Raw genomic sequence first — 12,016 nt, 5'->3', positions numbered from 1 at the left:
AAGGCACCATAGATGGGGGCTAGGCAGGCTGCTGACAGGGCAGCCACCCGCCCTGCAAATAGCAGATAGCCATGTTACTGGACCTTGGACAAAAGTTTTTAAATGACCACCAAAAAAAACAAAAAACGGTGGGGGGGAGGGGAAACGGCTAGGATCCCTGGGCTACCTCCTACTCTGGCCTCTGCTCCCTCCCTGACTTGGTAGGACTAGGCAGGGTCTAGGGACAAGGCACCCCTGATGTCACAGGGCTGTCCCCCTTTGCCAGGAAAGCTACAAGTAAGTAAGGGGCGGAGGGCAGGGCTCCAGAAAGCAGGAAAGTGACTGCTCTGCGGGTGCCTGGTCAGCCCCTGCACTGAGCAGCCCAGCTGTGGGGAACCCACAAGACTTGATTCACCAGGCAGGTTCATCTTCCATTGGCATTAGCAGGACAAGTTGTACTTCATCTGATCTTTCCCAAACCACAAGGTGGCCCAGGAACCTCCCTGGCCTCTAGCTGCAATGGTTGGTCACTTCTGTAGCTAAGCAGTCGTTCACACAACCCAGAACAACATACGTTTACAGATCCACCAACACCACAACCTTGGCCAAGAATCTTGAGCATGTCCGGGCTTCCAGCCTGTGGGACGGCTACCCACAGCACTGCCACTAGCCAGGGTGGGATGGGCCGACACCCACTGATCCCCCCACCCCACCAGGCTGAGGGAGGTCACCTTGGACAGCACTTTATTGACACCCTTGGTCCCTGGACAGCACAGACTCAGCGCTGGCTCCCGCCAGCTGGTGCGGTGTCACCACCCCTAAGGAGAACAGCAGGGCACCTGTAGGGGCGGAAGGCCTCCTGAGGCGGGAGCAGGCCTCAGCGCTCCGGGCCGAGGTGCCCTGCGCAGGTTCAGGCTCCCGCCACGGGGGCCTCGCAGTGGAGCACGTAATAGTCGTGGACATACATGAGCACGGCCACCGGCTGCCCGATGATGAGCGTCAGCCACACAGCCGCGTTGCCGTAGTTGCCCTGAAAGAAGTTGCCCACAAGCCAGGCCAGTGGGACCTGAGGGCATGTGGGGCCAAGGTCAGTTGGCTAGAGTGGCGCCCGGGAGGGCTGCTGGGTGAGGTAGCCAGCCGGGCTGCTCACCTGAGCCATCATGGCGGTGAATGCCCAGAGGCGGAACATGCGCAGAGGGATGCTGACCAGGTACTGGAACGGGAAAAGGGGGTTCGAGTCTCAGCCGTGGGCCACGTCCCTACCCAGAGACAAGGCAAAAGAAAAGAGCAGAGCACTCACCTCGTGGAAGAAGGCCGAAGCCATGAATACCCCTGCCCTGGCCAGCCACTTGCTGCTGCCCCGTCGGAGCAGAGGCTTGTAGAAGTGTCTAGAGCAAACAGAGGCCAAAGTTGAGGCCCTGGGAAGTGGCCTAGGTCAACACCCACCCCCACGCGCGCACAGACCACCCACCTGCTGCACCACTTATGTACTGGGATGTTCCAGTTCTGCCAGAAGTAGGTGACAGACTCAGAATTCCTGGGGTCAAAGAGACAGGGTGAGCGGAGCACGGGGGCCTGCCCAGGCCCCAACGGGAAGAGCCCCTCCAGCTACCCACCACCAGTCCCTGTAGAACTCCCGGTCTCCAAACTGCATAAGCTCCGCCACCGCATTCAGGCAGGAATGGAAGAGCCAGTAGAAGAAGATGAGCCAGATGAGGTGGTTGGGGACCTGTGGGGGGAAGGGCTCCAGGTTCCAGAACACCACACACACCTGTCCCTCAGGCTCACCTCGCTGCACACCACAGGCACTCACCGCCAGCTTGAGGAGGCGCTCTATGATGCGCGAGTACTCCATGTCCTGTGGAAACAGGCTGCCTCAGCCGGACAGCTCCTCCCCCACTCCTATCCCCTCCAGCGGGGGGCCTAGGCTCACCTTGAAGGTCTTCATGGAGTTCTGGATGGTAGGCACCATCCACTGCAAAGGAAGGTTCCACGTGTGGGCCTCCAGTTGCGCTGAGCCTCCCCACGCCCGCACCCATCCCACTTACCTGCTGTATCAGCCCCACCTGGAGCTGGATGAAGAACAGCTGGGGAGAAAGCAGAGGAGCTACCTGAGACCGCAGCCACGGCCCCCACGCCAGGCCATGAGTGGCTCCTCCCCGTCCCCCAGCCTCACCATCTCAAGGACCCGCCGCAGCAGAAACCGCTTTCGGATTCGGGGGGAGCGGGGAAAGTTGAGTTCATAACACAGAGTTGGGGCAAAAATGAAGTAGTAGAGATCTGGAAGGGAAGGGAGGAGGTTAGAGCCAAACCTGCCTGACTTGCCTCTGGCCCTTGCCCTGGGCAGGCCCTGCCCGCTGGGCCCTCACCCCGGTAGGTCAGGTTGTCTGGGTAGCTCACAGCGCTCTGTGTGGCAGTCCCATTGGCCTTCTTCACTGCAGAGGCTGCAAGTAAAGCCCGCGTAGGGGAGGATGGGGGGCCATGCTGCTCAGGCCCAGCCCCAGGTAAGCCCCCAGACTCAAATCCTACCAGCCTTAGCCTTGGCCCTGTGCTGACGGCACCACAGGTTGACATCCCGGTAGGAGAAGAGCTTGAGGAAGAGGATGGAGTACGACGCCAGAGCCAACACGGAGCCCACTGCAGGAGAGGCATCTTAGCCCACAGCCACCCACAAACAATAGGACCCACAGAGTAGGGGCTCAGCCTCAGAGACCCATGCACCCCAGGGACCGCATCCACCAGACTGAGCCTGGAGCTGCCCCAGGCGCTGGAGCGGTTGGGGCCGGGGCAGGTCATCAGCTCACCTGGAGTGATGGACTCTACCAGCAAAGCCACCGCTGCTGGGAAGCAGATGACGGTGGCCAGGTTGGCCACATGCAGCAGCAGCCCCACCTGCTCTGTCAGGGCACCCTGGGGAGGGGCAGAGCACTCAGCCAGGACCCGCCAAGGAGAGCCTGCCTCCAGCAAACCCAACTTCAAGCAATTATGGCACTTACCACTGCCAGGCGCTTCTCAATCTGGAATGCAGCCACAGCAAAGACGTTGGCCACTGAGGACAGAGATACCCATGAGAAAGGTTCAGGCCAGGCCAGCCTGGTGCCCACCCAGGGCCCTTCTCTGAGCCCGGCTCACCAATAACCAGGCATGGAGCAGGCCAGTTGTAGGGGTCCTTTAGAAACAGAGACACCACCTGGATGGGGTCCACCAGGATGCCGTACCTAGAAGTGGGGTGGTGGAGGCCTGAGTGGTGGAGGCCTGGTCATTCCGTAGGTGGGGTAGGGAAGGGCCTAACATGTTTACTCACTTGATAAGGTTCTCCAAAAACAACCGTGCATTGCTCAGGATCTGCAAGAGACAGAAGGCTCAGCCCTGTGATGCTGGCCACTCTTACAGACCAGCATCTCCCAGCTCTCTTACATCTCTGAAGCACAACCTGTAGGCCTGGGGAGCAGCCTCAGCTTTAAAGACTCAGCCACACTATTTTTTTCCCCCGGGTCATGAGGCCTGAACTCTGGGCCTGGGCGCTGTCCCTCAGCTCTTCAGCTCAAGGCTAGCACTCTACCACTTGAGCCACAGTGCCACTTCCCACTTTTTCTGTTTATATGGTGCTGATGAATCAAACCCAGGGCCTCATGCATGCCAGGCAAGCACTCTACCACTGAGCCACCTTCCCAGGCCCAGTCCTACTATTCTTTAACAGCAAGCCCTGAGACTCACCACCTACCTGACCACACACCAGAATAAAGACAAAAGAAAAGTCTCTCATTGCTCTCTGTGCAGAAGAGACTCCTCCTGCTAGCAGACTCCTCCCAAGTGCCACACCTTCAGTAGCAGACAATCTCGCTGTGCAGCCGCCCTGGTCTCTTGCAGTGCTGTGTTCAGCCTCCCATTACCAGTGATGACAAAGCCCCCATACCCACAAGGGGGAAGTCTGTCAAAGCTGAGCTTCGGGTCAGTCCCTACTGGAGGGCCAGGCTGAGGAGGGAGAGCTGCCCATCCTAGCCCAGGGAACAGATCCTCCAGCCAGGACAGCTGCTATGGAGCCCAGCTTTAGGGGCAGCCTGAAGACACCACCAAAGTGGTCAAGGATGAGGTACTCTGTCCCAGTTGCTCTAACAACACTCCAGTCCCCAGCAGCTGGGTCCTGATACCACCAACTTAGGCTACCTCCCCAGGCTCAGGTCCTGTGATACAGAAAGGAAACATGGGCAAAGGAACATGTTTAAAACTGGGCGCCGGTGGCTCACGCCTATAATCCTAGCTACTCAGGAGGCTGAGATCTGAGGATCGAGGTTCAAAGCCAGCCCTGGCAGGAACATGTTTAGGCCTGGGTGTTCTCACAGAAGGCTTCATGGAGGATGTAAAAAGCCTAGAGATGAGGGCTAGGAAGGTGGCTTAGTGGTAAAGTGCCTGCCTAGCATGCATGAAGCCCTGGGTTCAATTCCTTAGCACCACATACACAGAAAAGGCTCTAAGTGGCGCTGTGGCTCAAGTGGCAGAGCTCTAGCCTTGAGCAAAAGAAACTCTAAGACAGTGCCCGGGCCCTGAGTTCAAGCCCCAGGACTGGCAAAAAAAAAGCCTAGAGACGTAAGGGCTGCTACCTGCCCACCTCCACCCGGCCAGCCCGACATGAGACCGTACAATATCACTCAGGCAGAGAGGCCTCTCCTGAAAGCCTGTAACAGGCGAATGGGAGCTAAGGCGCCAATCCCCTCTACAGAGTGGACACAGAGAAAAGGCAGCAAGGAAACACTGTACAGGCTGAGGACCTTCCTTACCCAGAAGCCTCTTTTTCAGATCAGACTGGGCCAAAAATGAGATAGCTCATCTCCCGTGGAGCCAGGCTGGACTTGGGCCCAGTGCTCCCTGCACAGCTGGCTGAGACTGAGGCGTCCCCAGGGCAAGGACGCCCAGAGCCTCGGGCCCTTCCTGAGATGCAGCCGTGTGGTGCACACGGAACCCTGCAACCCTGGCGGCCAGAGGAGGCACACTCAAAGCAGAGACAGACACTTGTGAGTAGGTTCAAAGGCCTCAGACCACATCAGCCTGAGGAGCAGACTGGGCACAAGTTGCCCCTTGCCCTGCCCTTCAGGCTGCTCTTTGAGCTTCCAACTCCACTGCTCCAAGGGTGGGGTTTCTGCCACACCCCCACAATGTGCGTGCGTGCCTGCGTGCCTGGGAGCAGGCCCTGAGGCCGAAGGCATTGAACGTGGTGCGGGGCTGTCCAGGGGGACCCATGGCTGAGAGATGGGCCAAGAGGCCCCCGGTGGCCAGGCCTTCTGGAGGCTCCAAGCCTGTAAGGCCACATGGCACCCGATCCCTCAAGACTTCTTTCGCATTTTGCCGGGGAAGTTGTGTGACCACAAAATGCCGCCTCCTCATCCTCCCAGCTCAGGTGTGGGACAAGAAGGTGGCTGTTGGTCCTCTCTCTGCCTTCCCATGCCAGCCAGGGTACGATTCAACCTCCCACTATCCACAGGGCTCTCCCGGAATTCAATCTAATCCCATATGGCTTGCCAGGGACCGCCTCGCCTCCTCCTACCAGCCAGGGCTGGCAGCCACTGGGACTAAAGCAATCAGACACAGACCCCAGATCACCCACACAACAGAGACTACACCACGGCAAGACAAACGTGGAAGAGTCCAGCACACCTGCCGAGGCTGGCCTGCCCCACACCCTGTCCTACTCACCAGCATCACCACACACCAATTCAGGATGCCACGGTAGTTGCTGAAGCCACTATCTGAGCTGAACAAGGAATCCTGCAGGCGATGGCATCTGGCAAAGAAAGTACAGGCCCTACCTGTGAGCAGGTGCTCCAAGGCAAGGCCTGCCACCATCCACGCTGTTTCTTCTGTCCACACACCACTCATCCCCATCTATAAGTGGGAGAAGGGGCCAGCCAGGCAGGGTCCTGCAAGCAGCCACACAGCTCCAGTGGGTGAAGTTCTCAGACCCCCAGGCCTCGATGAGTCCTCTCAAGAAGCAGGAGGAGCCGGGCCTTGGTGGCTCATGCCTGCCATCCTAGCTACTCAGGAGGCTGAGATCTGAGGATCACAGTTAGAAGCCAGCCTAGGCAGAAAAGTCTGAGACTTAAGACTGTGTGGGGAAGGGGAGTCCTGGGGTTTAAGATGTTGTGTGTATGTTGGGGAGAAGGGGGAGCTAGGGTTTGAACTCAGGGCCTGGTGCTACCCCTGGGCTTTTCTTTCTTTTATTTTCTTCCTTCTTTTCTTTTCTTTTTCTTTTTGTCAGTCATGAGACCTGAACTCTGGGCCTGGGCGCTGTCCCTCAGCTCTTCAGCTCAAGGCTAGCGCTCTACCCCTTGAGCCATAGCACCACTTCCGGCTTTTTCTGCTTATGTGGTGCTGAGGAATCAAACCCAGGGCCTCAAGCATATAAAGCAAGCACTCTACCACTGAGCCACCTTCCCAGCCCCTCCCTGGGCTTTTTGTGCCCAAAGCTAGTACTCTACAAAGGCTAGTACTCTACCACTTGAGCCACAGCTCTGCTTCTGTTTTTTGTGTGGGTTTTTTTTTTTGGGGGGGGGGAGAGGGTTGTTTAATTGGAAATTACAGTCTCACAGATTTTCCTGCTGGCTCCAACCACAATCCTCAGATTTCAGCCTCCCCGATAGCTAGGATTATAGGCATGAGCCACTGAGCCCAGCAGCATCTCCAATTAACCATCAAATAGCCAAAAGTATCCAGGTGCTGGTTATCCACACCTAGCTACTCAGGAGGCCAAGATCTGCTCATCACAGTTAGAAACCAGCCAGGGAAGGAAACACACACACACATACACACACGCACATGCACACGCACACACACACGCACACACGTAGAGTTGTGGTCCAAGTGGTAAAGCCCTAGTCTCGAGTATGAAAAGCTCAGGGACAGCACCAAGGCCCTAAGTCCATGCCACAGTACACACACAGAAAAGAGAAAAGAAAAAATTTTTAAAAATTATATGTGTGGGCTGGGAAGGTGGCTCAGTGGTAGAGCGCTTGCCTTGCATGCCTGAGGCCCTGGGTTCAATTCCTCAGCACTACATAAGCAAAAAGAAAAAAGCCGGAAGTGGTGCTGTGGCTCAAGTGGTAGAGCGCTAGCCTTGAGCTGAAGAGCTGAGGGACAGCGCCCAGGCCCAGAGTTCAGGCCCCACGACCGGACCCAAAAAAAAAAGTATATGTGTATAAAGTCTCAGGAGTAGTTGTCCAGGCCTATATAGGGCTCAGTCATTTCAAGCCAGGAAACTGGCTCACCAGAAGACCCAGACTATAACCAGGCTCTTAGGCCACTGATCTGAGGATCTGTGAAATCTACAGGCCTACCTGGAACCAGCTGGCATTACTGGGCAAAGGGTGAGGAATGGAGTCCACACTGTTCCTCTGGCCCACACTATCACCCATGGTAGTGCCCGGGGCCTCCACCACGGCCAAAACCCCTTCTCCTCACACACAGCCACACAGGCACCAGGCCCAAGGCCAGCCAGGTACCCAACCCAACAGGCACTTTTCTGAGTCAATGGCCTGGCTCTTGCAAGTTCCAAGTTACTGCTTGGGCTGAGGCTGCGGAGTGAAAACATTCAACAAGACCAGGCACCTGATATTAGGGAGGCCCTCTCTTGTGGGAAACTCCCAGATAGTCCTGGGGTGAGGGACATCCAGTGAGACCCTGCCCATCCAGGGAAGGGACCGCTGTATGGCTGGACAAGGCCCAGCCCAGGCAGAAACAACAGGAACAAGACCAGAGCCCAAATCCCAGGAAGCCGCACCTGGCTCGCTCATACCAGCTGAGCCCCACCTTTCCCTCTGGCTGCTGTGCCACGAGGAAGCCCCACAAAAGAAGAAGGAGGAGGAGGAGGAGGAAGAAGAGGAGGGGGGAGGGAGAGGGAGAAGGAGAAGAAGAAGAAGGAGGAGGAGGAAAGAAAGAAAAGGAAATTGAGCAAGGTCTTGGTTTTGCAAGAGGAGAGGCAAATGCCTCCTTTTTCTTCTCACCACACACATGCCTGCCTCGAGACCTCTGAGCAGCAGAAACGCCTGGGCTGCTGCAGCTACAGATGCCCTCTTAGGAAGACCTCACCTCAGTGCCACAGGGCAAGCCTGGCTCTGGTTGGGCCAGGGGATGGGCCAAGAAAGCTGAGAGGCAATGCCAACAGGCCCACCCTTTGCTCCCCAGACCAAGGTCTGCTTTGTGCCTAGTCCATCCACATTAGCTTCCGGTAGCCCTAGGCTGACCGTACCCTCCTTAGTGGTCATCTCAGCCAGCAAGTCCAGCCTTTAGCCTCTGTCTTTGTTCAAACCCCCCCCCCCCCACACACACCCAAATGTAGGCCTGGCCTTCCCGTATCTGTCCAACAGGCCCGTCGAGAGTTCTACCTGACCCCTTTTTCTCCCCATGTCTGTATTTGACTTTCTAAAGCACTGATACACCTGAGGCAACATTTCACCAGCTCTGCTTGCTGCCTGCATCTCCAGCCGGCTAGGTGTGAGTTTCCCCAGAGTCGCAGCACCAGGAGGCCGGCAGGAGGCTGCTTCTCTGGGCCTCCCTGCCATACCGCTTCACCCCTCTCAACTGAAGCTTGCTTGCTTTCACCTGCACTATCGGAAGCCTCACACCACCACCAGTGTTTCACAATCATATGACCGCCCTCCCCTTGGGCCTTGGGGCCACCAAGGGGCCCCTGCTGCTCTAGCTCTGGCTGCCTCCAAGAGGAGGACAGAAGCGGGGAAAGGGTCTTGGGTTCCAAAGCTGACAGCAGATATCAGAGGAGCTTTGTCCACGTCCCTTCCGTTGGGCTCTCAAGATCTTCCCCAACTGCTCTCGTACTGGGACACTCCCCCCTGGCCCATGACACTCCTCCTTGACCAATGCCCACAGAAATGCTTAGCACACCACAGGGACATGCCACAAGATGTGAGCAGGGAGAGAGAAGCAGCCCAGTCTTTGTCACCCTCTCACCTACTGAGCACCTACCACGGCCTGCATCTCTCGCTGCCTGGGGCCACAGAGCTGTGGAGCGGCCCTCCTCCTTCCTTCCCACAGCCACCAGGCTCACAGAACCTCTCCTGTGGGGCAAGGGCAGGAACCTGGCCATCTCACACCCCACACCCCCAGGTCTGCGCTGCACCCAGACGCTGTCTCCAGTGTGGACCTCCTCCTAGGACCACATGGTCCAGGGCAAGGAGAGGCGCAGAGAGACTTCTACCCTCCGGGCAACCCCTCCCTGCACTCCTCCAGGCCATCCTCAACTAGGCCCTGGGGTACAAGATGACTGGGGTGGGCTCCCCAAACTTCCCGGGCCAAACAGCGAGCACAGCAGCAGGATGGGCACCTTTCCTCCCAGCCTCGCCTTGCCACAGGGCAGAAGCGAGCTCACCCCCAGAGCCTGGCCACCTACTCAGCCCACGGTGAGCAAGAAGTGGTATGGAGGGGAGGAGGCAGGAGTTGGCAGAATCAGGAGGAAGGCTGGCCTGGGCCAAGAGCAGCAACAAGCAGGGAAGAGGAGCGGCTGGCAAGGAGGGACAATGGAGTGAGCTACACACAGGCCAAGCCCCAAAGCACCGAGAGAGCCTGGCCTGGCCAGCACTGAGACCTGGGGGCCTGCACCCAGGGTGGAGGCAGAGCACGGGCCTGCAAGTCCTGGAGACAGGTGGAGAGGCTGGAGCAGCCTCGCTGCCATGGTCCTCACTTCCAGAGGGGAGGGCATCAGTCTGATGAGCTGAGGCAGCACAGCAGGAGCGCAGCCCAGGGAGACTGCAACTCCAGCAGAGGACTCTCCGCCTCCCCTCCCAGCTCCCCGAAGACCTCACACTCACCAATGTGATGAAGGTAACACTGCACTCCCCTGCCTATCCCAGGTGGTACAGTTGAGACCTCTTTCCCAGTCTCATGCAAAAGGACCCCAATTCCCACCCTCTCCAAAGTCCAGTTAAGCATCCCCCGGGGCCTTGAAGAGAGGGGTGACTGGGGGCAATCATAGAGGGGAACTCCAGAACTCCCTCAGCACCACCCCAGACCTCAGGAGGACCTCCCCCATCCACCAGTGTCTTCAGGGAGTCTGTACCCGACCTTTGTCCATGCTGAGCCACACCTGCCTCACACTGGGGTTTATCTTATCTCCCAAGTGAACTGTGAGCAGCCCAAAAGGCAGCCTTTGAGCCCCCTTCCCCACAGGACACCCACAGCCTCCCCTGCCTACTTCCTCTTCGCTCCTCAGCTTCTCTCTAAGTCAGTCACATAGGCCAGGATTAACCCCAGAAAAGGTTTGAGTGGCCTGAGGGCCAGCTTGGAGCAGGCAGCAGTGTCCAGGTTGGCCACCTCCTCGCGGGCCGGGAAGGGTGTAGTCCCCATCGCTCCGTCCTCTCCTTCAGAGAAGCATGTCCCTTCCTGTGGACACCCCCATTGCCTCTTCCTGCACTCTAACCAGGGAATCCAAGTCTCCACACCGGGTTCAGCTCTGTCCCTACAGTGAGCACTTTCTAGTGACACAGAGGGCCCTCCTGACCGCTAATGAAGAATAGATAAGACACGCAGGCCCGCTTGCGAGGGTCTGCAAGGACAAGAAGCCCTTCTGCGCGGCCCCCTGGCCCAGGGCAGAGGGAGAGGCTGGGGGCCGGCTCCGGGCTGCGCGCCTGGGGAGCCAGCCCGACCTCACGCGCTCCCTCCCGCCGACCCGCGTCCAGTCGGGGCCGCCCGGGAGGCTCGGGGGTCCCGGGGCCCGCCCAGGAGGCTCGGGGGTCCCGGGGGTCCCGCGGCCCGCCCAGGAGGCTCGGGGGTCCCGCGGCCCGCCCAGGTCGGGGGTCCCGGGGCTCCCGCGGCCCGCGCGCCCCGCAGGCCCGGGGGGCGCCCCGCCCCGCCCCCCACCGGGTGACCTTGACCGGGGACTTCCAAAGCCTCAGCGTCCGAGCGGGGCCCAGAGGCCCCCGGGTCCGCGGCCGCCCTGGGGGCAGGGGGCAGCGCGGGGTCTGGGGTCAGGGGTGAAGGGTCAGGAACCCTCCGCTACCTCAGATCCGCGTGGCCGCCGCCCTCGGTAGCGCCTCCGTCCTTGTCCCGGGCAGACCCCGGGGCCGGCGCGTCCCCCGCGGCGCCCACGTCCGGGCCCGCGGCCCCGTCCCGAACCGCCTCTTCCGCCGCCCCGGGCCCGCCGCCGCCCTGGCCCGAGGGCCTGGAGCCGGTCCTCCGGCGCCGGGAGCCGCCCGCGCCGCCGCGGTCGCCCATGGCCTCGGCCCGCTCCTCCGCCGTGGCCCAGCCGCGGGCCCTCGGCCTCTCAGCGCCCGACCCCCGCGGCCCCGCCTCCGAACCCCGAGTAACGGCCGCCACCGCCCCCTGCCGGCCGCCGTAGCCCGAGCTGTGCCAGCGACGCCCACCGGGAGCGCAGCGGCGCGCAGGCTCCGAGCTTCTGACGGCGCCGGCGGCCCCGAGCCCCGCTTAGTAGGCCGCGGCCAGGGGCGGGGCCTGGCGGGGCGGGGCCTGGCGGGGCGGGGCCTGGCGGGGCGGGGCCTGGCGGGGGCGGGGCCTGGCGGGGCGGGGCCTGGCGGGGCGGGGCCTGGCGGGGCGGGGCCTGGCGGGGCGGGGCCTGGCGGGGCGGGGCCTGGCGGGGCGGGGCCTGGCGCGGGGCGCCCTGGGACTTGTAGGCGACACGGACTGCGCCCCGCTGCGCCCGGAAGGCGGAGCTGGGGCCGAGGGAAGCCGCGGCCCGGGGAGAGCCGGGGCCGGGGCGCCCCAGGACTAGGCCTGCGCCCTCGAGGACACGGGAGCCCTGCGGAGGACGGACAGATGTCTACCTGGCTCGTGGCGCAGGCGCCCGGCTACCTGGCAGCTGCGCCTGGCCCCTGACCTCTTGCCCTTCGGCACACTGAGGTTTCCTCACCCATGACCGCGAGCGGCTGGGGCCTGGGGTGCCCCGGGGCGCACCGGAGGGAAAGGCCCGCTTCTGGACCGAGAGGGACTTCTCCCCAAGGCCAGGGCCAGGCGAGAATGGGGCGGGACTCCTCCGCAGCTGAACGGAGCCATCGGCCCGGCCCCGGACCCCTGCCCC

The 12,016-nt window shown here is 60.6% G+C and overlaps 1 protein-coding gene across 1 annotated transcript; it reads right to left on the bottom strand.

The window, feature by feature from the left end:
* Nucleotides 1-580: 580 nt before the first annotated feature.
* Nucleotides 581-11,329, bottom strand: Dgat1 (diacylglycerol O-acyltransferase 1). Its single transcript, XM_042669373.1, has 17 exons — nt 10,982-11,329; nt 5,671-5,758; nt 3,284-3,324; nt 3,112-3,197; nt 2,976-3,028; nt 2,784-2,889; nt 2,509-2,616; nt 2,349-2,423; nt 2,156-2,259; nt 2,028-2,066; nt 1,913-1,954; nt 1,793-1,837; nt 1,596-1,708; nt 1,451-1,516; nt 1,280-1,367; nt 1,130-1,192; nt 581-1,045 (listed from the first exon to the last, which is right to left on the bottom strand). The coding sequence occupies exons 1-17, from the start codon at nt 11,194-11,196 to the stop codon at nt 890-892; spliced, it is 1,488 nt and encodes a 495-aa protein (XP_042525307.1). The 5' UTR covers nt 11,197-11,329; the 3' UTR covers nt 581-889.
* Nucleotides 11,330-12,016: the final 687 nt, after the last annotated feature.

The sequence above is a fragment of the Dipodomys spectabilis genome, unplaced genomic scaffold (assembly GCF_019054845.1).
Source record: "Dipodomys spectabilis isolate Male_0828 unplaced genomic scaffold, ASM1905484v1 ptg000495l, whole genome shotgun sequence".
Classification (NCBI taxonomy): Eukaryota; Metazoa; Chordata; class Mammalia; order Rodentia; family Heteromyidae; genus Dipodomys; species Dipodomys spectabilis.
This window is presented reverse-complemented; position numbering and strand designations above follow the sequence as displayed.

Bases quoted from the DNA above. Each gene is read 5' to 3' on its own strand.
- Dgat1 (XM_042669373.1), bottom strand. From the start codon at position 11,196: ATGGGCGACCGCGGCGGCGCGGGCGGCTCCCGGCGCCGGAGGACCGGC. The intron at 1,838-1,912 runs GTGAGCCTAGGC...CTGTTTCCACAG, and splicing joins ACTCCATGAAGACCTTCAAG to GACATGGAGTACTCGCGCAT. The intron at 1,709-1,792 runs GTGAGTGCCTGT...TTCCCCCCACAG, and splicing joins AGCGCCTCCTCAAGCTGGCG to GTCCCCAACCACCTCATCTG.